Source organism: Tursiops truncatus, chromosome 21, assembly GCF_011762595.2.
Source record: "Tursiops truncatus isolate mTurTru1 chromosome 21, mTurTru1.mat.Y, whole genome shotgun sequence".
Lineage (NCBI taxonomy): Eukaryota > Metazoa > Chordata > Mammalia > Artiodactyla > Delphinidae > Tursiops > Tursiops truncatus.
This window is the reverse complement of record NC_047054.1, coordinates 6,668,804-6,694,434: the sequence shown is the minus strand read 5'-3', so window position 1 is coordinate 6,694,434 and position 25,631 is coordinate 6,668,804. Positions and strand designations below refer to the sequence as shown.

The window sequence follows — 25,631 nt, the reverse complement described above, 5'->3', positions numbered from 1 at the left end:
AGCGGTGGCAAGACGCGCTCTGATTTGGATGCTCTTGTGACGGTCGAGGTCAAAGGCTTTCTCATGGGTGGGCTGCAGGTTGTAAGGGCAGAGGAGTGGGATAATCCCGGGGTTGTTGACTTGGACGACCACATAACAGTTGGTAAGAAGATGACTTAGCAAACATCCATAATGATTTAGAGGGGTGCGTGTGGAGGCTTCTCTTTCCTCCTACGCACCCAGGCAGACGTCACGGAGCTGTGAGAGGCACCAGCGCAGGGCCGAGCCATCCACCCAGCAGCAGGCATCACCGGATCCACAAATCTGGCATGAGTGGCCCTGCAGTTTGACACGGCGGCTGCCCCTGTTCCCCCCTGACTCCCTGCAGCTGAGTACAAGTGACGGTAGCCCCAGGAGCCACCGTGTCACCCATGGGACCCTTGCCGGATAGTCAGCCCACTCGGCCAATTTTCCTAAATAACACAAGGTAGCAGCACCTTGAATAATTTCTTCTGCTTCAGGATCCATGGGACTGTATTAGTTTTCTGTGGCTGCTATAACAAATTTTTCAGAGGCTAAAAAAAAAACCACCCCACAAATCTATTTTCTTACAGTTTCAGAGGTCAGTAATCTGAAATAGGTTTCTGGAGGCTCTAGGAGAACAGTTGTTCCCTGCCCTTTCCAGCTTCTGGAGGCCACCCATGTCCCTGGGCTCGTGTCCCCTTCCAGCGATTAGGTCATGACCTCTGCTTCCGTAGCCAAATCTGTGATTTCCCGCTTTCGTCTTCCACTTATTGGGACCCTCGTGGTCTCATGGAGCCCACCTGGATAACCTAGAGCATCTCCCATCTCGAGGTCGTTAACTTCATCGCATCTGTAAAGTGCCTGTCACCGTGGAAGGAAACACATTCACAGATCCTGGGGACCCGCCTGTGGACAGCTGTGGGCGCCCTTATCCTGCCTTCTCCCCCATGCACAAATGCATTAATTCTATAAAGGCCGTGTAACACTGTTTATTGTGTCCCCGGCTGATGACTTTTAATTGATTTGAGTTCTGTAAGGACAGGCTTTCTAAAAGTTTAGGAAGACACAGAAGGAGGAAGGTGTGTGAAGAGTAGAGCTTGGTGTGACGTGTCTGCAAGCCAAGGAGCCCGAGATTCTTGGCAGCTCCAGGAAGGAGGCCTGCACCACCTTATCCCTCAGAGCACCCCCCCCCCCGCCCCAGCAGGTACCCTGCCCATGCCTTCACATAAAATTCCTAGTCCTCAGAATGGGCTTAGGTCCTTGTAAGTAAGGAGATAGACCGTTCAGAAACAGAGCACGTTGAGAAAAATTGAAAAGGAAACGTTTACAGAACCTAGGGGTAAGACAGGAATAAAGACACAGACCTACTAGAGAATGGACTTGAGGACACGGGGAGGGGGAACGGTAAGCTGGGACGAAGTGAGAGAGTGGCATGGACATACATACACTACCAAATGTAAAATAGATAGCTAGTGGGAAGCAGCCACATAGCACGTGACCACCTAGAGGGATGGGATAGGGAGGGACAGGGAGATGCAAGAGGGAGGCGATATGGGGATATATGTATATGTATAGCTTGTTCACTTTGTTATAAAGCAGAAAATAACACACCATTGTAAAGCAATTATACTCCAATAAAGATGTAAAAAAAAAAAATAGAGTAGGTTGCCCTGGGCCTCCAACCGTCCCCAATCTGTTCACGTCCTTCCTGACGCGGTGCTCACCGGCGGTGCTGGCCCGGAGTGAGGCTGACCCGCTGGGGCGGGGGGTGGGGGGTGTGGCAGGGGAGGGTGTGGACCCCCCAGGACAGGAGCAAGGGCAGGACTGGGGCGGGGCTGTCATAGTGCTGAGCCAGGAGCCTTTCTGGGGGTTTTAACACTAGTGCAGGAAAGCATTCAAGTGGTGATTTTAAACGACACGTTCTCCTTCCCAGTATAGTGATTTCAGACGGTGGCAAAGCAGCTGCCTCAAGATCTTAAGAGTGGTGTGCCCCTTGCTAGGGCGCTAATTAAGCCCCGGGCTCTTCTGTAAGGCCCGACTTCTGACAGGCCCTATGTTCTGTCTGTTTAGTATCTTGTACATCCAGTGCCTTCTACTAAGAAGACAGGAATCAGCAGGTAGCTGTTCAGAGAGAAAGAATGGGATGACAAGGCCCTTACATGATTGCACTGAAAGCACACATCCGCACACATGTAAACCCATACGTGCTTGCTCTGTGTGGAGGTTCCCATATATTTCCATTATGTCATCATCATTTTCCACATATAAATCGGCAGTGCGTTTACCTTATTCTGAAATAGAGGAAGACCCATAGAACTATAACACAATGTCCAGGCCTCCAGTGTTTTATCGGTTGCAATAAAAAATAATAATAATTCAGTACGGGACAGTTAAATGGTGAGCCGCCTGGCTGCCCCGGGATTTGGGGATTTAAAGTCAATCCATCCCCACGTAAAACGGGAAGAGACTCCGCTGAGCTGCCCGGGTGGCGGGCACCTTCCCACAGGGCAGCCTTAGGTGAGAAGCTCCATCTCACTGAGCCGCAGCTCCTCATCTGGGCAGTGGACCTAGAGACGGGATGCCCTTCACAGGATTGTGTGAAAGCTAAGAGTTAAGGGTGTGTGGTGCTCTTCCCGGTGATGGGCAAAAGTAAGAACCTAACGTATGTTAGCCTTACAACAGAAATAACTTACTAATCCCCTGCAAGAGCTGTAAATACCACTTCTTACATCCTGTCCCCGTGGTCTTATGTACGGAAAGAACGTATTAACCCTAAAATTGACAAAAGACACTTGCTCTGGACCAGTGAACCCTTGGCCGTGGACCCGTCCATTCATTGCATGGCCGGTCCTGGGGAACACCCACAAAAGCTTGTAAACGCTGTTGGTGCTCATAGGAGAAGGGGCTCCGGGGCCCCTTTATTGAGGAAGGGGTTGTGAGAGAAGGCTGGAACAGGGGTGGTCTGGTGGACAAAGGGAGGAGCATCTGCATCTGGCCTTTGGGGACCCAAGAACAGACTCTTTCCTGATCCTGAGGATTTCGGTGTATTTGAGTCGCCGCTTCTCCTACGGCCACCGTGGTACTGATTTTCATATATTGTTATTTTAAGCTTCTCCAGAACCATCAGATCCTAGTACTCCAAGTGAGAGCTCTCAGAGTTTAAGGATACTTTGGGGATTTGTGTCTCTCAATGAAAACAGCTTACCAACGATGCCCAAACGCTCACTATTCGTGAAAAGCACCGACCCCTGGGAAATCAAGAAGCACAGGATGCACTGTGGCTTAAAGAAGAATGCCTGGTCATGTAACTGTGATGACTCAAAGGTTTCCTCTTGTGGGCATGACGTGTTCATTGACACTAATATAGATTATTGCCTTAAAAAACCTGTAGAAATGAACTGAATCCCTTTCCCTGTTCAGCTCCATCTTAAATAAGACAGACATCCTCGCTGCTTCTTGAATGGCCTCCTCCATTAATTTTCTAAACAAAATCAATCGGACAAACATGATAAACTATTTTGAGAGACAGAAGTTGCCCCTGCCGCTTACAAAGCCACACCAGCTAGTTTCTAAGGCTTAGTGCACAGTTTAAGACTCATCTGCAGCTTGTTCACGACTTTGGACAGGAGCTTCACAGGCGGCAGCTTCTTTTAGGGTCAAGGTTTGAAGACTCCACACACTTACTTGAAGGGTCATGTTGCCTTTGTGCAAAAGGAGTGACTCTCGCCCTGTGGTCTGCCTCCTTTTTCCTTGTCCCCAGCGCAGTTTGGGGGGTTCTTAAAATACTCCTCTTGGCGAGCGCCATGGACTTGCCTCCAAGAAAAGCATTGCTGGGAATGCTTTTATTCCAGGGTTTGTGTGGTATTCTCTGGAAATTTTTTGTGAAGGAGAATTCTAGCAGCTCTTCAAAATTAGTTGTATGTGGTCCAGTTAGTCATAGCCAAAAAATCATGATGATTTTATAACACAATTTGGTTTGAATTTTTACTTAATCTGGGGTGTGTGTGTGTGTGTGTGTGTGTGAGTGAGTGTGAGTGAAAACTCTGTTGGCGATTTCTACTTGTTTACAGTTCCCACTTCCATTGTTAACTCTGCTGTTTTCAGCAAAGAGAATAACTTGTGCTCTTCCTGCTTCGTGACTGAGTTGTCTATCAGAAACAGAAATTAGGCCTGTGTCCTGTTCACAGGAGACAGGAAGAAAAACAGAGAAATCGGTTTGACCAAAGTGTCCCTTTAGACTGAAGTGTGTTTGTTGTTTTTTGTTCAAGCGTGGGCTCTTCGAATTCTTTAGCAGAATTGTCTCACTTTCACTTGTTTGGTGTCTGCCACACTCCTGCTGACTCACCTGTGATTCCGCTCTGCCTACTTGCCACCTCTCTGCAGGGAGGGGAGGGGCCCTGTCACGTCTTCTCCCCTCTGCTCCCAGTACCTGTAGCTCTGTCCCCCTGTCAGAGCCCCGCAGAGGAGTGACTCAGCCTCTATGTTCAGGTCTAGAGGTGTTGATTCTGACCGCTTTCGAATAAGGCTTGGTAGAGGGTCTTAAAAGCTGAATCACCTGTAAATGCAAATCCAGGGCTTAGGAGCTAACTCAGTTCTGCAGCCACGTTTCAAGGCAGTGAACTCAACAGGAGAACAGAAAAACACTTTATAATCAAGTGTTTCATAAATCAAAACATGATGTCATAGTGGGTCAATTGTCTTGAAATAATGTGATTCGGTTTTGGCTTTCTCACACTGAACTCAGTAAGCAGTGAGTTTGATAAGACGTATTGTATGTTATTGGTGTGAGCACGGAATAAAACAACCGAATTAGAATGAAACAGTTCCTGCAGCCCATGCCTGTCGTGTTGCTCTGAAGAATGCTTAGTCACCCTCCTAAAATTACAGCCAGTGGTAGAACCAGACTGGAATCTGGGGTTTTCACTGGTGTTCTGGTACATCCCTGCCCTCCTGGGACTGTTCAGAAGGAATCGTCTTGAAACTATTTTCTCTCTTTTTTTTTTTAAACCTTAAGTTGGCATATTAACTTTGAATAATTTTGAGACAGAATGTACTTTATACACCACACTTGTCACCAGGGTTTGTGAGCTGTTTTCTTAAGTTCTCCAGCAAACATTTATTGGCTGCAACCACATGCTGGGCGTTGATGACATAAGATCTCCAGCCTGGGCCTTTGAATCTTCATTGCCTTAATTCAAGTTATTTTCACTCTCCCGCAGATTATACCTCGATGAAGTACTTATACTTTAAAAAACGTTTTCACATCCACTGTCTCCAGGACCCTGTGAGATAGTAAACATTGTTCTGTTTAGTGGTGGAGACACTGGGAAGAATAGCTCACCTGACTTGGATGTGAATCTTTGAAACAGGCTTGATAAAGGTATTACCCTAGGCACTGGCTATAACAGGCATCTCAAAGTGCACCTCATTTCAAATTTTTCATTATTAAAATGACAGATTCTGTTTGTGGACAGACACAGAGCCTGCCGTCCTCTGCTCCTTTCACTTGCGGTGGTTCCTGGAAGGTGCCCAAGACCCTTCTCTGTGCACCCTGGGGCCACAGGAAGTAGTGGATCTGTAGGAATCCTGCACCTGCTCTGCCATCCCGTCATCCCAGCCAGACCTGGGGTACTCTTTCCACCCGGGAGGTGCTGTGCTTTCCCAGCTCCATAGGCTCAGCACTGAGGACAGATAGGAAAAAGTGATTTGCCTAGAAAGTCCGGGGCTTGCGTGTTGCCCTTCTTGAGAACACTTGGAAAGTTGTGTGGACAGGACTGTGTCACCTTGGAGTGACCCGTGCTGGAGTTTAAGGGGTGAAAGTCATCTTTGGGGGGAGGAGGCTGTGAAGTCCTGGAACGCAGCCATTGACTGTGTTATGAGTGAAGTTCCACCATCATTTTGGAATTCGTAGCTTCACATCGATAATTGGTTCTTCCGCTGTACGAAGGTGCTGGATAGGTCCCACAGCTGAGGCTGCAGGAGACAAAGCCCTGGGCGCTTAGTTAGGACGCGGAGGATAGGACTTTGGCTTCATAGGTCATGGCCAGGAGCTTGGGAAGCCACCGGGGTATTTTAACGAGAGGACGGCGGGCTTTTCTGTCTCTGGCTTCGTGTAAAGAATGGATTGCAGGGAGGCAAGAGCACAGGGACCTGAAGCAGGCAGTTAATGATCGTCCAGGTGAGAAAGCACGATGGCCGTGACCGGGATCAGTTTGGTGCACTTTCTAGGAAGATCTGACAGGGTTGGACAACATAGGTGTGTGGAAATAGAGAAGTCAGGGTGCCTCCTGCCTAAATATTTTACTTAAGCAGCTGTAAGTGATTGAGAATTCTGTAGGGTAGGCAGTGGTACCAGTTACTGAGATGGGGAATACTGGGGAAGAAAAATGTTTGCAGGGCTTGGGGTACGATAAAAAAATTCTGAGTTATACGTATTAGGTTTGCGATTTCTATTAAACAACCACATAGAGATATCACATCAAAATGTATAAAATATAAATACCAAATTATATTTTCTGTAATTCAGTATTTATTTGTTTGTTTATTCAGGGCAAAGGTTAGGGCTGTAAATATCCCGTTGGGAACCATTAGCACATAGGTGGTATTTAAGCTGCGGCACCTGCGGAGTGAGGAGGGCAGTGAGCTTAGGACTGGGCCCCGGGTGGTGCCAACCGCTGGGGAGAAGGAAGAAGAGCCAGCAAGTGAAACCAAGAAGGATCAGGTGGTGGCAGAGGGGGACCACCAGGAGGACTGATTCTCAGCAAAATAGGAACCGTCTCAGGAAGCAGAGCGCGTTCAGCGGTGCTGAATTCCACTGAAAGGCGAAGAGGGCAAGGACAGAGAAATGACCATTAGGTTTGACCAGATGGATGTGGTCAGAGACCTTAGAAGCATCAGGCTTAATGATAAGGAGGGTTGAAGAGTTAATAGTGAGAAAAGAAGTGGGAACAGTGAGTGTAGAACTGTCTCTGCACCTCCTGGCGTCTGGACGGGGCAGCATGAAATGTGACTCAAGCCTCGTAGCATGGCACATTGAAAGACAGCATTCCTGGGGCCTGACAATTTGGTTTTGTTATGATGAATTGGAATTGGTCTGTGAAGCACCTGAATCTATTGGCTTTAGCAGGGGAAAAAAAATACTAGACTAAGGTTGTGTATGTTAAAGCAGAAGTTTCCGTATTTGGCAAACAGTGTAAATGCACGAGGCTACACATGAGAAAACCCAGTGATTCCCTTCGCGCGGGGCTTGTTGCTGCCCATCCTTTTCAAAATACGGCCTTCAGGGGTCTCACTGTTTCTGATTTGTTTTGTTTAACTAGGGGCAGCTAAGTAGAAATGCCAGTTCTTAACTTTTCTTAACTTCAAATTATCTCTTCCTCGCTTTATGCTTGAGAATTCTAGGACCTCAACTTAGTCCATGTGGAATTGAATTGCAAATTCAAAGTTCATTTTTAGAAAAAAACTTCAGTTATACCTAAAGGTACATATTTATTATTTAACATTTGCAACTTTGTGTTGGATTCCTAAACTTTCACCTGTGTTTCTGGCATCCCAGTGAAGCAGTGCTCTCCTTAAACAGCAGCACAGGGTATCTTACCTTCAGGTTCTCATCAGAAAATGCAACCATGATTTCATTCTCTGGAACTTTTCGAAAATTAGGTTCAGCTCTCCATCATTGAGACTATCTGTCGGTGACCTTGGGGACATTGTTAACTGTGCATTCTTTTAGGTTTCTAAGCTCTATTCCTGAGTTACAATAGATTGCCACAGAACATCATACTTGAGCTCTGTTCATCCCTGCACAAGTACCCTCTGTGAATTGGGCTTTAGTGGAAATATTAGGTTTTTGAAGAGAGAGGATGCAAGAAATACTGGATTTTAAAAAACTATTGTATGTTTTTCAAAACTGTAATTGACAACATTTTGCTACCTGATACTTTTTTTTTTTTTTTTTTTTTGCTGTACGCGGGCCCCCCACCGCCGTGACCTCTCCCGTCGCGGAGCACAGGCTTCGGACTCGCAGGCCCAGCCGCTCCGCGGCATGTGGGGTCCTCCTGGACTGGGGCACAAACCTGTGTCCCCTGCATCGGCAGGCAGACCCCCAACCACTGCACCACCGGGGAAGCCCCTACCTGATACTTTTTATGTATGATCCACACAATGTGTTTCTCCTAAAATTCATTGCCCTGGAAGGTTCTCTACAGAAAACCTTTTAGGCTCTTTTTTTTTAACTGGAGAATAAGAAATACGTAACTGAAAGTGATTTTGTCAGGCTTCCCTGGTGGCGCAGTGGTTAAGAATCCGCCTGCGAATGCAGGGCACACGGGTTCGAGCCCTGGTCCGGGAAGATCCCACATGCCGTGGAGCAACTAAGCCCGTGAGCCACAACTGCTGAGCCCGTGAGCCACAACTACTGAAGCCTGCACGCCTAGAGCCCGTGCTCCGCAACAAGAGAAGCCACCATGATGAGAAGCCCGCGCACCTCAACGAAGAGTAGCCCCTGCTCACCACAACTGGAGAAAGCCCGTGTACAGCAACGAACACCCAGTGCAGCCAAAAAAATAAATAAATAAAATAAAGTTATTTTTTAAAAAAAGAAAAAAAGTGATTTTGTCAACTGAAATAGCAGCTTGCCTTAGATGCCTGATAGATCTACTTCTTAGTTCTTTTAAATTGGTCCTTGATCTTTTGCAAGAACAAATATCCTGTGCTTGAATAATAAAGTTCTGCATAACCTAATAATTTATCAAACACTGGTGGTTCTCAGGGAGTTCACAGACTTGAGACATCAGCCTTGACACATAAATGCAGTTGTGTGATCTCTGGTCGTGGGCTCTCGTGACGCTGGGGCAGAATGAAGTGCTTCCGTCCTTCACGTGGTCCATCCTGCCTTCCTTGCAGGCTGCCTGCTATGTGCCATATCGCACACCATTGGAGAGGGCCCTTCAGTGAATAGAGAAGCACATCTCCACTGAACTTTGTTCCCTATAACTCTTTTATTTTGGTTTTGTTGGATGATAGCAAAACAAGAAAGACCAGTATACAAGCATTAATATTATGCACAGGACTTTTTTCCTTTTAGGCATTTCTAATATTTGTGGATGTCTATCGAAGTAGAACACTTATTTCAACTGTTAAACTGTGGACAGTATTTTTTGGTAGTAAAACTCACGTAGAACAAAAAACAAAAAAACCCCAAAAACAAAACAAAAAGAAAACCTTGCCTAGAGACAGCCATACCCTCCTTAGCACAAGGGACGAGGGTGAAACAGAGACGGTTTGAAACATTAAAGCAGCCCCTTTTTAGCAGACACTGGTTATTTATTTAGTGATTAGAAGCTCTTTGAGGGCAGAGGCTGTGCCTGTATTTACTTATGTGGCCCAGGACTCAGGATGGGACGTGGAACATAGCACTTTCTAGTTGAATCAATGTGTGAGTAGATGACTAAACATAGTGTTATTTCTTCTAAATATCTTGGAATTTATTCTTGCCTCTGATGAGCTAAAAATGTCATTTAAAAATACTATACATCATTATAAATTACAGAAGTGTCCATGTAGTTCATGTGTTTCTCATTAAAATTCATGAAGATAAGATGACCTGATGCTCATTTAAGAAAAAAATCTTTATAACTCAAATTCACATAAAGAACAAACAACAGAGATTGCTGTTAGTAGCCATAATATTTGGTTTATTGTCAGGGATGGTCATAATAATTTCTACTTTGTTTTCACAGCGAAGTGATGTTTCTGCTATTTATTTTAGTTACATTGGAATGTGTTATATTTATTTCTCTGTTTTCATTTTGATAGGAAAAGTGGAGCTCGTGTTATTTATGAAGATGTTTGGACTTCACATTTAGCTACACTGGTGGAATGCTGGGTCACCCTGCTCTCTACTTAGCAGGATGTAAAAAGTAGCTAACCATGAGCAGTGAAGCTCTGAAATCCAAGAGTCATCCGTTTTCATTTCTGCAGCCTGAAAAGATGGAGTAAAGCATAAGCGGAACAAATCTGACTTGAATGCCTGCGTGTGTTATAGCCAGACTTGTTTGTAAGAAGGTACACATCAACATGTAGCTTCTTTTTCCTCTTACCATCTGGTGTTTCGTCTCTGTAAGTTAATATCTCTTAAAAAGAGAGAAGAATTCGTAACTACTTATTTTTAGTACTTTATTGCTTATTTTGTCCGTCTTGGTTAAATACACTGTGTTAAGTTCTGGGATTCCTTCTGTGCTCCCCTCACCCCCTTTTCGGAGACAGCTGGAGCAGTGCTTTTTAAACCTTAATAACACGTGTATCACTTGGGGTTCTTACTGAAACGCAGATTCTGATTCAGTGGGTCTGGGTCTCGGGTTCTTCATCTGCTCCCAGCTCCCAGGTGCTGCTGGTCCCAGGACCACGTAGGGAGGGGCTGGCGCCCAGTGAGCATGTCTGCGGGTGGAGATGGTGCTGCTTCCAGAAGATGCTAGTCACGTAGAAAAGTTAAAGAGGTGGGGCCGTCTTGTCAGGATACTTACCTACGCTCAGCTTGTCAGTAAAACAGTCCTTTGTGGAAACCGAGACTTGAACAGTTCTGATAAATTGCTCACGATCACAGCGCTTGAACATGGTGGATTTGGGGTTTGAATTCAGCTTTCCTCCATTCGTAGCCCACAGCCTTTCTGGCATCTACTTCCAGAGATAGCCTAGGGGATATTTTGATTTTTGCTGCCTTAAACTTAGATATATTCATTCTGTGACTGCACACCACCTTGTGTGTTTTTTTGTTTTGTTTTGTTTTGTTTTGCGGTACGCGGGCCTCTCACTGTTGTGGCCTCTCCCGTTGTGGAGCACAGGCTCCGGATGCGCAGGCTCAGCGGCCATGGCTCACGGGCCCAGCCTCTCCGCGGCATGTAGGATCCTCCCGGACCGGGGCACGAACCCGCGTCCACTGCATTGGCAGGCGGACTCCCAACCACTGCGCCACCAGGGAAGCCCACCTTGTGTGTTTTTAAAAGATTAATGGCTAAGAGAGTGAATTTTGGTGCCAGCCTTGCCACTCCCCAGCTGTGTGACGAGGAAGGCAGTGAGTGTCCAGTGAGCACTAAGTTGATATTGATTTACTAATATTAGTAGGCAAGACTTTTTGACACCCGTCACTAGTCTTCATTCAAGTCATAATGCATGTGAACCTTGAAAGCACGATGCCAAGTGAAAGAAGCCAAAAGATCACATACTGTGGGGTCTCTTTCCTATGATGGATCTGGAAGAGGAAGATCCTTGGACAGAGGCCGATAGTAGTTACCGGGGTGGACCGGAGAGCAGGTTGAGGAGTAATCACTTAATGGGTACGGGGTGTATTCCTGGGCTGACGCAATAGTTTCAAAACTAGAAGGAGGTAGTGGTTGCACAACATGGTGAATAAACTAAATGCCACTGAGCCATACACTTTAAAAGGGTTACTTGTGTATTATGTGAATTTCTCCTGAATTTTAAAAATCACGTGGAAAATTGCCTCACTGAGGGAGACTACTGACTTTGTATTTTTAAAATGACTTGATGGCATTATAGAACGCATTTCTTGGTGTTCTGAGAAGTGTTGGAAATACTTATTTTGGAACAAACATCGTTACCTTGAAACTTTGCCAGTTCACGTTGGTCCTTCTGGGAGACTAGACCTCCTCTGCTTTCTGGCTCCACAGTGTTCAGGACTTAAGCACCCTATTGTATGGTTATTAAAAGTTATACTTTTGATAGCCCCAATTTTTTCTCCTGAAGCTTAACCTAGAATCAACTTTATTGCCACAGCAATTTCATTAACTACACAGATATTTTTGTAATCTGTGATGATGTATAATGTTTTCATGTGACAAAAAGGTTAACTGACTTCTTGTCACAAAACTGTGAAGAGATGGACATTGCTTTAACCCAGTGGCCTGAGTTCTGTGTTCTTAACCAGTACATTATACTGTCTGTTTGTGGAAGAAACACAAAGATTGCTATTCTCCCTCTAGAAAAAGTCGAAACAATGGACCTATTAGCAAATTCTCTTAAAGTTTTGTTGTTTGAGAGAATCAATTACTCTCATAACTGAGGCAAAGAGTCTATGAGGTCTGACAGGAAAAATATAATTTAATTTTTATAATTCTGTTGTTAGCTAAAAATAGCAAAAAAATTAGTGAGGACCATTTTTGCTACTCTTGGATAGGAAAGAAGGAATTTGCAAATGCTGAATATATGTTTCTATACCTCCACAGACTCTCACAACCAAGTTTTTTACCCCAGTTGGTGTGGGGAAGGGTGGAAGGGCAGAGGGTGATGAAGACAAGCCCAATCTCTTTTCAATGAGTAAAGGAGAAAATAATGTGTACTTTCAATCTGTTTGAAATTAACAGGATTCCCATTGGTTAAATCTGTGTCACAAGTTTCTAACCATCAGATTTGAATTTTAATCGCTCAGTTGGCATTTTATACAATATGAAGTCTTCTGTATGCAAAGAATATTGTTGACTTTTCCCACAAAGGAGCCCCCCACCATTGTTTTCTTTAGCTGCTATGTTCTCACTAGTATTCTTAGTACCAAAACTGCAGTTGAATTTAACAATTATATATGGTAGGTGGTATGGTCTGGAGACAAGTTCAAAAATAATGGTTGGTTAGCCTAGCTATTTAGAAACTTGGAATAAACAATATTACAATTACAGTAAGACATTGTGAATGTTAATAAATGGTTTCAACACGATTAGTAATACTCTCAAGTAAGTTAAATCAGCTTCCTATTGAATTTGTAATTATCAACACCAGCAGTGAATCATCATCATTCAGTTTTTTAAGTGCAACCTAAAATCCCTCTTACAGGTTGCTTTCTGCTTATCCTGATCTTCTCATATCACTTGTACATGGAAATACTGTTGTTTTCCCTCTCTTTAATTTTTTTTGTTGAGAAACCAAAAATTAAGGGTACCTTGTTTAGTGTTTTTGCTTATTAAATGCTGTGTGAATTAATTAATTTTTAAGACAGCTGAAGAACATTTCTTGGGAAAATTTCTCAAAATATTAAGAAGCAAAAGTGAATGTTAAAGAAAAAAATTAATTTGATTGGTTCTGATCCAGAAAGTGGCATTTAGTTCTTTTGATCCTTCAGAATGTTCTAATTATTCTATAGAGAGTTGAAGAACCTAATAAGAGCTTGTGACAGTTAGCCAGCACCAGTACTAAATAACAATAGACCATTTTTTACTTAAACAAACAAACAAAAAAGCCTTGTGCTTTACACAGACACATTAATTTATAAACAAGAGCAATTTGGGTTTATGCTATTATAATAAACCAAATTAATCTGCCTCACAAAGTTGTCCAAGCAACTTTAATGCTCTCACTGCTCCTCTTCTGTGTTGTATTGGAAGTTCTAGCCAGTGCAATAAGGTAAGAAAAAAATATACACACAGATTGGGAAGGGAAGAAACAAAACTGTCTATTTACATAAGACATGATTGTCTACCTAGAAAATATCAACAAGTCTACAGAAAGGCTACTACAGCTAGTAAGTTGTTAAGCAAGGTTACAGGATACAAGGTAAATATACAAAGTTTGGTTGTATTTCTGTGTACTAGCAATGAACACGTGGAATTCTAATTTTTTTAAATGCCATTTATATTAGCAGCTCCAGAAGCTGAAATATTTAACTTTAGGTCTGGCAGAATATTTGCAGGATTTGTATGCTGAAAACTCCAAAATTCTTGAGAAAGAAATTTTAAAAGACCTAAATAAAAGGAGAGAGATACTATGTTCATGAATTGGGAAACTCGGTATTTTTTAAAGCTGTCAGTTCTCCCCATTTTGAACTCTAGAATTGACTCAGTTCCAGTTACAAGCCCAGCAAGTTGTTTTTGTAGATATCAACAACTGGTTCTAGGTGCAAAGCACTTTTGAAATAGAAGGTTGGAGACTCACACGATAGAGGAATCTAGGTGACCAGTAAATGAGAACTCTCTGTACTGTTGTGGCAACTCTTTCGTAAGGGCACAATTACCCAAAACAAAATGTTTGCAGGATCAAGTGTAATTTATGAGGCCTCTAATAGAAATGGCACTCCCTGCCCTGCTGTTTCCCAGCCCAGATTCTCACTCCTACAATATCCTTCTGATATTTTATTTTCATATTTCTAAATAAAATGCTTTTTCTGCTTTTTTTTTTTATCACTTTTAGACGTTATCTATAGGCTTCCTTCTATGGAAGATTAAAATATGACTGTATAGCTTTCACTGTGACATACACGTCCCCTCCCCATCTACCCAGTATGGTTTTGCTTTTTGTTTAACATGTTATATATGCATATGAAGACATACTTGTTCACATTTACATGCACACATGGATGACTATGTGAATGCTGTTTGAGCTGAGCCATATAGTGTACTATGATTCTATTCCATTTCTGGTCATTTTTGTTTGTTTTTCTTGAGCTTATCATTGACAGTCATTTTCATTGCTTAGTTTTCTATGTACCTATCACTAACTCACCACAAGAATTTCTAAAAAGCATTGTAGTTTTTCTCCAAAACTGTCTACACATTAGATAATCTTCCAATCCCGTTTATTTCTCTTGGAGACACCACCCATGAACCCCTTTGTTGCTCTGCTCCCTGTGAGACTGGTTCTCCCTAGGTCTCCGGAGCCGCTGTTATCCTGGGACTTCCCATCACTGTGATCCCAGTAATCCCCTTTTTGTTTGGTCTGGTCTCTGTTTGCATGCTAGAGGCTTTTATCAAATGGGTAGAAAGTCATGTTTAATATTGAGGACTGAAAAGCTGATGGAAATTCTGTTTATCTGAGTGTATAGATCATCTGATGTGATGGAGGTATTTGATAGAGGGAGGTCCACGTGTCAGTATCTATAGGTCTTTTTTCCCTGGGGTGATTTGTTTCTCCACAAAAGAAAGGCCCTTGTCCTGCCATGGAGTTCTGTGCTCGTGTCTCGGGGTGAGGGCTGTGCTGGAGAAGTTTTCCCTGCTACTTCTTACCACTGCTCCCAGAAAAGCCCGTCTGACTTTACTTTTGTCTTATTTCAGAGGAGGGTGGGCAGGAGGGTGGAGGTAGGAGATTTCTCCATTTCACCCTGTTCTACACCGCATTTTCAGAGCTTTCTAGTACCCCCAATTTCCCAGCCTTTCTGGGAATCTGCAGAGGGAATTGGATGCTTCCTACTGACTCCCTCTCTAGACGTTTAAGCTCGAGGTTTCTTTGCTCTTCTAAGTCAGTTACCATTTATCCATTTGCTTTGCAACTTTCAAAACATCATCAGCTTTTATCTGCAGTGGGCTCTTTTCCCATTCCTCTTAGCTCCATCATTTTAGTTGAGTCTTGTGAGATGGTGAAAATAAGTTATGCTCACTTTGCTAATGTGTACATAGTTGGCTTCTTTTTCTCCTTTGTGTTTGATGTTATTCTTGACTTGCATTTAATCTCAGAGCCCTTGTCTGGCTTGGGTTCACTCTAGTTACACTCCTCACCCTGTTCAAGGAGAATGATTAGGTGGATATAAAATGAGAGAAAACCATTTGCATTTTGCCTGGTATGAAAGTAGTTGCAAAGTCAGTCTTACATTATGGAGAGCTGTCTCATCATTAACTATTAATCTAATAATAAGGCGAGAAAATGGGTCCTATTTAAATTCATCAACAAGGTCCAAGTTTTATGCGTGATAATTTTACAATGCCAAAAATATCATATTCATTTGCACTGGATGCTGAAATAACTCAGCCTTCATTTTAAGGGCTATCCACATGGGATTTGATCCTCTGTATTCATGCAACCCCATTCCTTGCTTTATATAACTTCTCAGTTATTTTCATTCTATCACGTATATTATGATAAATATCTCAGGTTAACCTTTTATTTTTAACTACACTTGCAGCCTTAACTGCCATCTTGCAGAGTAGATTTTCCCTATTTTGAACACTCTAGTAAGTTAAAGATAAGTCTAGCTAATGAAAGAACTAAAGCAAAAAAATTTACACTCTATTTCTGATTTGATGATTTCATTACAATCAAATTAGTGTTTTTTGCTATCTCTGTACAATACTCATTCCTGGGATGCCTACATAAATTAAATTTATTAATTTACTTTCCAAAATGCTACTGTAGATGCCTTACGGTTTTATTTTTATAACATTTAGAAGTGGACAAATTCAGAGAACATACATTTTCTCCAAGAGATTGTTTAAATTCAGTTGATATTTTAATGTGGCTTACATTTGAACTCAAATGCCACAGCCATTTTTAAGACTGGTTCCCTGGATTCTCTCACTACTACGTTGTGTTTCTCACTATACTAGTCTTCCACATGCCTCATGTCTTGAAGTGAACCTGATTTTGAAACTTTCCACAATTTACTTCCTGGGCTAATCACATGAGTTTGTAGGGAACTAGTGTGTCTTCTGTAAATGATAACATACATCGACTGATAAGAGTAAGGTAAACACTGTTACTTCAATGGGTTATTTTAACCACCCATCAACCATGTTTGCTGTGTGTACAAACATGATTTCAGTGCAGAGTTAGCAATTTTCTAATACCTTCTTTCATTGGACTTATTAAGGTAAGGTTTTTTTGTTTTGTTTTGTTTTTTTGTAATGTTTGTTAGGCAGTAAAAATCGGGGAAACAAAAAGGGACTTCAATGACAAAATGCTTGTCTACACACAAATCTATTGAAGATTGAACAGGGTCCCTGAGAACCCAACTCATTGCTTTCCGTCTCTCTATATCATCTTGGGCCCAGTGCCCATGGAGCTGTTTGTCCTGTCTTTTCTGGCTTGTCTTCGGATTCTCCTGCCCAACAGTTGTGCTTGCACTGATGTCCTCAGCACACAGGGGTAGGACAGGGTATATTATCATACCTTCCCTACCATATGCAGCCAGCCAACCCTATTTTCTTACCACTTCTTCCAAAGCTCCCTCTACTGCAGCCAAAAAAAAAGAAGCTACTTTAATCCTGGCTTGGCCCGTGGTGTTCTCCCTCTGCCGGAATACCCTCTCCCCTTCCCACTGTCTCTCTCTTTGCCTGATGGACTTTTACTCAGTTTAAATGTCGGCCCCTCTGTGGACCCTTTCTTGGTTTTCCTAGCCCGAGTTAGTTTGCTTCCTACCACGGGTTTGCACAGCCCTGCTTTGGAGGAACCAGCATTTGGTTGCTGCCATGCCTCCTGCAAGAGGGTAAACCCTTCTAGGTTTGGGTTTGGGTTTCCAGGACCCAGTTTGGACTCTTATTCATGGTAGGCTCTCAATAAGTTGTTCACAGATGAATGGATAGTGAGCAGAAAGAAATAGTTGTTGAATGAGTAAATGCATCTGTTGAAAGTAAGATCTGGGCCAGTGCTGAGAATGATCATTCAGATTCTGTATTCCGTTCTTGTCTTTATTCCATTGTCATGCTCACTTTTTCTTAGAAACAAAACATTGCTGTCTCATTTTGGGTAAGTATTAGATTTAATATATAAAAAAGGAAATATTTCAGACTGATAGCCCATAAATGGTTCTGAACTTTAGGAACTACCAAAAAGGAAGACTTAGACCTCATTCCTGCTAATTCAGCAAAAAAAACGCTTGAGTTTTACATAGCAACTCTAGGGGCAAAAAAAAAAAAATAGATTTACTGAATGTAGGAAAGAAGGAAATTGCAGATAAAAAGATCAGTGTGAGTTATGTAATTCATCTTCATTATTTTAGTTGTACAATTCTACTGGTACATAGAGACATACAGCTTTTCAAGGAGTTTGGTCATAGAGTAGAGATGAGTGCAGAATCTCAAATGTTGAATTAAAAATGAAAACATTGTTTTGATTACTTAAAAATGTGTGGGTTCTAACGATGATGATGACAGCTTGTTTATGAGACGTTTTACTCTTCCAAAGTGTGAGAAGGATTTCCAAACATGGATGTGGAGAACTTCTCCTAAAAACATTAGCTAATGATAGAAATAAAGTTACACACCAAAAGGTTTGCTTTTTGAATTTAGGCTTATGATCTATCTTCTCCTAATACATGGGTTTTTTTAAATTAATAAAATTCTGTATTATTTACTAAGGATTGTCTATAATGACTCCTTAAATTGGAAACTGGAATTTAGGAAGACGTAATATTTCATATGTTTAGAAACGGGGTGGTTATCCTCACTAGGATAATAACCCAGACTTCTAGCCATCAGGAGACATTTTCTTAAACAAGCGTTTATTAATATTTGTAACATTTTTGTAACCTGAAGATTCTGATGGCACTTTGGTGTTCAAGATACATGTGCTTTGGATCAATGTAGTATGTAGTTACTGCTAGGGTTTTTTTGTTTGTTTATTTTGGTTTTGTTGTATCTTCAAACTGGTTTATTGTCCACTAAAAGCCTAATAAGTCTATAAAAAATGTTCTTCTTCTTCTCTCACTTATAGGTACTGTGGTCTTTGGAAATGGGTCATTGGATTTCCGAGGAACCGTTTGAAGAGTCAGACTACTTCCCTGCAGCTCCTGTAAGTCACATATTATTTTATGGTGGTAAATACAATTTGGTATTTTCCGGAAGTCATTATTAGCATAGATATACACTCAAGTTTTTTTTATTAAATCAAGAGCAATTATGCCTATAACTAAAAAGACATATTTGCGGAACTTAACACATTTTGTCTATTTGTGAGAATAAATGTGAGAATGTGAAAACATTCCTCAAAAAGTTGTGAGAAATGTAATCTCAAAAAATTTAATTATACAAGTCCTCAGGATTGAGAAAAACAAAAATGAAAGAAGACTAGATTCTTGAGAAGATACTATTATATATTGCTTACTGCCTTAAAAAATAATGCTGTTACTGTTAAAAGAGATAGAAGTGATAGGTATAAAAATTGTGGCCTGTTAGCATTGTGATGTGGTGTTTCTGTTTTGATGTTTTTCCTGAAACTCAGCTTCAGCTTTACTGATTTTCAGGTATTTCAGATGCTTAATGGGAAAGTTCCAGGTTCTAATTTTTTTAAAGATTAATAAGTAGGTAATTTCAGATTTAGTTGGAAGCAGGATTGTGCAGAAGTTGGCTTTTGTTTTCAAATGTTAACTGGTTTGTCACGTTTTATCCTTTCAAAAGATTAATACCTGAAAGGTAAGTGATGATGTGTAATCTGTGAGTGGTCTCCATGTTTTTTAATCGTTTGAGTATGCCATATGGCTATCACATAGTGAGAAGTTGAACTCTGTCCTCCAGTCGCTGTGGTTATCTAGTTGTTGGGTTGTTTTTGTTTTCATTTTTGAGATTGCTGTTTTGATTTGCTCTGGACTTTATAAATGTTTTCTTAAGGAGAGAAAAAATTCCTCTCAGCAAGACTCTTTGTTTGAAATACCGGGTAAGGAGTTGAAGTGTAAAGTAAAAACTCAAATTCTCCCCCACTCGCTGTCACGAGAGAGTATACGTAACTCTGAGTAACATAGTGAGGTTTGTCTTTGAAACTCACCTTATCTGCCTACATGGGCAAGTGAATATAAATTGTGTTGTTGCCAATTTTTCCCGTATTATCATTTTCCCACCTCGGTGTCTGTCATGTGGTCATTGAGATGTCATGGAAATTTATTGTTTCTTTTGAGGCGGTGATATTTTCTTATTATCAGATGTTTTTTAGCTTGATACAAAGCTGTGTAAAAATTCAACCTCTGCTAACCTTATGACGCCTTCTTACATGTAATAAGAGGAGCTGTTCTGGGATGGGAGGTTATGTTCTCATTAATATATTTGTTGGGAAAGTGCAGCATGGTGGAAAAGCAGAGGGCCTGACTTGTCCAGAGTCCGTAAGTTGCTCAGCAACACCTGAGCGTCGTAAAACTAAGCTGGGAAGAGGAGGGGGGTGTGGGGATAAAATAAATTAGATAAGAAAAATGGAATAAAGAAAAAAATAGTGGTAGGACAGTATAAGGTGAAGACAGACACAGGTAAATGCTGGCTGCAAATTTGGCTCTAAGCTTCCTAGTAGCTGACTCAAAAGCGAATATATGAGAAATTGCTTCTAAATTATGAAGCATTACTCAAATGTTCATTAGTATTAATTGTACAATGAAAACTTCAAACGGAGTTAAAACTCTAGGAGTTTAAGGTTTTGCAGTCCTGAGGTTAAATCTGTGCTCTCAAAATTTTCTGTAAACATTTGAATATGCTATAAATATCAGATTTTGGTTTTGCACCCCAGAACACCTTTTTTTTTTTTTAATTTGCTGGTGGTTTAATTCTAGTAAGATTTAAGTTAATGTTACTAACGCAAATTATTTTTTCCTGTAAATAACTTCCAGGGTGAATCCAGCTTGAGAAGTATAGCTTTGTAAGTGTTTTAAATGGAAGGGTTTTCTCAACCACAAACTACATTGTAGCCTACTTCCCTAAAATACGTCTTAGTAGAAGAGAAAAAAGACTTTTGTATTAGAATAGTGAGTAAAAGGTAGGAAAGCCTCTTTGTCATGAAATTAAATGTATAATTTTCTTCATCATTAAAAATCAAGATTTTCCTTGTCACAAGGCACAATCATTTGTTTCAGAATCATATTACAATGTTGTAAATATCATAAAAGTTAAATGCGGTCATCTCACCTAATAAGTTATATTTAATTACTAAAAATCCCTTCATATTTAACAGCGAGGCTGAAAAAAAATAGTACAATCTTCATATATACTAAAAGAACACGTTTCTAGTAATAATTTCAGAGATCCTGAAAGTCTTCACCACAGAAACTTGAAATATATATATTTGAGCATTAACTTAAAACTAACCTATCAATGCCTATGCAAATATGCTGTTCTCAAAATGAAAATTTAAAGCCCCTAAGAGGAGGAGTCAGAATGCGTTAACTATGTTTTTCCTTCTCCAAATATTAAACCGCTAATAACCACTTCTCGTAAAAATCCCTGAATATATAGTGTATTTTTATGGCTTCAAGAATTGTTCCTTCCTTTTAATTATGATAGTGGTGCTGAATTCAGGACATATGGATATTTACACAGTCTATAAACAGTGCTCAGAAGAATGCAGTTCCAAGGTTATCTCTACTATATGGCATAAGTGTTCTGTTTTCCAGTTATTTACTGATCCACTCGCACATAACATTCTTGGTTGTGACAACAGAGCCTGTAAATTGTCAGTCTCATTCGCAGGCTTAAATTTATCTTCCCGTAGGCGTTCTACCAGGTCACCATGCCAGGCTGTGGCTCGTTGGGGGTTGTGCTTCGGTTCGTTGAGTGATGCGGGTTTAAGGGGTGACGTTGATGGGGCTCTAGCTGGGAGCTCGCGGGTCCCCTCAGTCTGGAGCGTGGGCAGTCTGTCCGAGCTGGATAGGGCGGCAGCATGCAGCTGTGTCTTTCAGAGCTTTGGGATGAAGTCTTTGAAAACTGGAAGACACTGTTCCTCAGGTGTGCGCAGGCATTTAGAAATCTGCTGGGCGGATCATCATGGTCGTGGCCTTGAGCGAGTAGCCGGACCCTTTCCAGTAGTACCACTTAATACCATTGAACTTATTTGTGTTCTGCCTCTGTGGGTAGTACATTCCATTCAGGTTGGAAGGACCACAGGCATCAAACCACCAGCCTGTGAAAGTGAAACACAGAAGGAATTAGGAGCCAGGTGGCCCTATCTCACCGCGGAGTTACAAATACTGGCTAATCCGAGAGTCACATTCTGCTCATTTTAAGCAGGTGTGTGCGGGCCTTCTTGAGAGTGGAGGGTGCCACCCTGGCAGGTGGCAGTGTGGTTTTCCACCTCTACACTGGTGGAACCGTAGCCCCTGGGGCACATGTTTTTACGTGCTTTCTTACTTCTCTTCCCCTGTGCTGTGGGGAAGGGCCAGTCACCCACAGACATGACTAGGAGACCCACAGGACAGTGGAAAGTGTGGAAAAGTCAGAGCCCTAAGAATCGATGGGTGGCTCTCATCGGCCCAGGGTCACCTTCCATCCGGTGCCAGCAACACGGTGGACCAGGCTGCTTCAGGCTCCCCTCCGCCTAACAAAGAATATCTTTTTGGGACTTCCCTGGTGGAGCAGTGGTTAAGAACCCCCACTGCCAATGCAGGGGACACGGGTTTGGGCCCTGGTCCAGGAAGATCCCAGATGCCGCAGAGCAGCTAAGCCCGTGTGCCACAAATACTGAGCCTGCTCTCTAGGGCCCGCGAGCCACAACTACTGAGCCCATGCGCCACAACTACTGAACCTGTGCTCTAGAGCCCACGAGCCATAACTGCTGGAGCCCACGTGCCTAGAGCCCGTGCTCCGCAACAAGAGAAGCCACCACAGTGAGAAGCCTGCGCACCACAACTAGAGAAAGCCCGCGCGCAGCAACGAAGACCCAACACAACCAAAAATCAATCAATCAATAAATTTATTAAAAAAAAAAAGTCTTTTTGTTTCAAACGTAACCCCAAATTTTAAGTACTCAGTGGAGCTAGATAAAAAGGAAACGTTTAAGTCCCAGAGACAGAAAGGAAATGTAGAGCTATAGTGGTGTGTGCACTAAGGTAAAGTGGGGGACCTGGGAGGCCGCTGCATGGCACAGCGGTGGAGCAGTGGGCATCCACACCTACACCTGAAGGACCAGGCTTGGGCTTTTAATACCCTTACCTAGAGGCCCTGGGTTTGGGAGGGGAAGGAATGCCCTCAGTCTACAAGCATTAATCCAGATAAATCTTTGCAAGATTGTGTTGGAAGGACACATACAGTATGATGCCATTTATATAAAATTTTAAAATACAGAAAAAAATAACTATTATCGATCTCTCCATACCTAGTAAAAGAAATCAGTAATGTGAACGTTACAGGTATTGGTAGGGCATGTTTTATTTCTTTAAAAAGTATTCTGATGCAATTATTATATTATTTATACACTGAACTCTGATCACCAGTTATTACATCCAAGTGCCTAAATTGTTTCCTGATAGTAACAGCTCCATGACTTAGGTTGATGCAGATTAATGTTGATTTGATAAGACATTTGTGTGTGTGACTCATAAACCTTCAAAATATTCAAGAATATTGCAGATTTATAGATATGTCCATTCCAGAGCCTGTTGTCTGACTCAACTATAGAATTTACTGTCTATGCAAAAATCTAGCTGGTCATTATGCTGGTTTATCTGTGGTCCAGACCACGGCTGGGAATCTGACCTCTACAGTTGGGACCGCTCTGCTGTCTCTCTTGGGCTGCGTTTCTTCTCCCCGATCTCCTTTCCACTTCCACTCTCAGCCCTAAATCTTGATCTGAGTAAGTAAATATGTTGTTTCCTTGGTTATTAATGCACTGATACTCTCTTGAGTAGCTCTTGACATTCGGGTGGTCTGAAAACCGCCACCCTCTGCGTGGACATCTGGGCTCAGTGTGGGAATGACAGACAGGAAGCAGGATTCGGCGTGCTCCCTCCCCTCCCCGCCCTCCCCTGGTTGGCTTCAAAAAGGATTACTGTGGTGGGATGGGAGAGACAGGCAGCTTTTACACAATCAGCATAATAGCTTTCTCTGGTGAAAAAATTACTGAAGTAAGTATGGCTAATAGGGAAGACCTGAGTTACCAACGTCTATTTATACATGAAATATATTCTCTAAGGAACCATAGGACTGATTTTCTTAATGGAGCCTAATTCTCTCAGTATCATTTTAAAGACTTGAAAATTACTGGGTTTCAAATTATTTTTGTAAATAAATCCTTCCTTTTGTCCGTAAATGATTCTTAACTGCAGTACAAACACGTGACAAGTTTAGACCCTTTACTTGTTTATGCAGTACCTCGTATTTATAAAATATATTGACTGCAGCTCTTTCCTCTGGTTTTTCCTCTGGTTTTCCTGGGTGAGTAATGAATGAATTTTTGGTGATACAATTCATGGTCTCTACAAATTAAACCCTGCCAATTTCCTGTTTGCCTCTGCATTTCGTCTGCACTGTTGGCAGAATTTTTGTTGCTGATTTCAACCTTTCAGTGTTTTTAAGAACTAACTCCACAGCATTTGCCCGACTTTTTCCTGGTCTCAATCACAATTAACTGGTTTTAGTTATTCCACGTTTAAAATTTTAGGAATCAGAAGAGTAAGTTTTCTAACAGTTGGTTCCTGTCACTAAGCTCTGAAATGTTTCTGAGAACTCATCTGGCCATTAAGTGACTGTTATACCACATTTGCTTATGGGTGTGGCCTCTTTTTGTTTGTGTGTTGTTTTTAAGAGGTCTAACATGAAAGGTAGAAGGCAAGAAGAACCTGAAGATAAAGGCCTTAAAGTGGACAGTCATTCATTTGAATTTGATGCACAGAAAAGGAGCTTGGTTAATTGCTTTCTGTGCATTATTAGTATTTGCTATATATTAATGAAATACTTTAAAAAAAAGACAACTGAAAAATCCTTGTTGGAACAATAAATTATTAATTGGAAACATTTCTATACTGATGAATCTATGTCCCTGTTTCGGTAGCCATTTTTAATTTTTAACCTTTTTAATAAATCAAAATGGAATTAGACCATCGTGCCAACATCTGATACTCAGCACAAACTCCAGAGAGCTTGCTGAGTATCACACGGCCCCTCTCCTTGCCAGGGGTAGGTCCTGAGGAGACACAGTTGGCCTGCTGACAATTCTAGCTCAATATCACATTCGTGTGTAAAACTCAACAGTCTGAAAAAGCGAAAAACAAATTTCCCTGTATTGAGCAAGTAAGTCTATTTATGAAATTGGGACATTGTCACCAATCACAGGTTGAAGTCCAAAGAGCCAACCTTTCCCTCTATGAAATCCTTTCTTGCCAATACAAATAGGAAGAGAGAAACGTCATCCCACCTCCTGTGAGCATTTGTGAACATTTGCAAATACATTTGTCGTTGTCTGCGTCCTTTGTGCTAAAATCGTTTCCTGGTTGGCTTATGCTGCTTATTTTGCCGGCTGTCCCTGTGAGTCCTTTAAGGTGAATCCTGTAAGCATGCAAAGAAAAAAAAAAAGGCAAAACATAATTGGCTTGGGTGGTTGATTTATCATAGTGGAAAGTTTTTTACAACGAAGAATTTCATTCTACAGAAACACGTGCTATGCTGCTCAGTGCGCTAGTGCATACTCTGGACAAAATGTTTTTGCGCTGGTATAAACAGGAACCAACTTATCATCAAATCCTTAGGCAAAGAGGAATGTTTTCATGAAGCCTTCAACGCATATCACTTGCACAGGCATCAGCGGGGACTTGGGGGCCCTGTCATTTATTTTCCTGCTGCTTTCAGGTAAACAGAAGAGGGGAAAATACATCGTGATGGGATCCTCTTTCCAAGTCTCCAGGCATCATCCATCTCTTGTAGAAATGAGAATCCAGGATGACTGGTGGGTGTGGGGAGGACAGCAGACAACAAGGGATGACCACTGAATGTGAAGTAGAAATCTAGAGAACTGTGTGGAAAAACAAATCCTTGTGGCTGCTTTGCCTTGTTTCTGAATAGTATTATAATAAACCTGCCAGACATTGAGAAAGAATAAGCGTACTATTAAGTTAGACCCTAGATAATAGCCCAGGCTTTTAGAAGATTGCAGAAACCTGGCTCGCCCCAGCACTGTGCCTGCCAAGGAGGAGGGGAGAAGGGCAGGGGCAGGTCTGTGAGCCCGACTCCAGGAGAGCC

General features: G+C 41.9%; 2 protein-coding genes across 3 annotated transcripts in view; one reads left to right on the top strand and one right to left on the bottom strand.

The window, feature by feature from the left end:
- The window catches only part of MCPH1 (microcephalin 1), a 229,828-nt gene that overhangs the window by 81,623 nt on the left and 122,574 nt on the right, over positions 1-25,631 (top strand). The window contains 1 exon segment of the mRNA XM_073798651.1: positions 18,424-18,501. Coding sequence (XP_073654752.1) covers positions 18,424-18,501 — 78 coding nt within the window.
- ANGPT2 (angiopoietin 2) overlaps positions 17,377-25,631 on the bottom strand; it is a 56,883-nt gene continuing 48,628 nt past the window's right edge. For both annotated transcript variants that reach the window (XM_019921512.3, XM_004315539.4), the window contains exons 8-9: positions 24,811-24,941; positions 17,377-21,582 (exon numbers count right to left, since the gene is read on the bottom strand). In XM_019921512.3, coding sequence (XP_019777071.1) covers positions 21,422-21,582; positions 24,811-24,941 — 292 coding nt within the window. In that variant the 3' untranslated portion in view covers positions 17,377-21,421. The remainder of the gene's footprint in view (positions 21,583-24,810; positions 24,942-25,631) is intronic.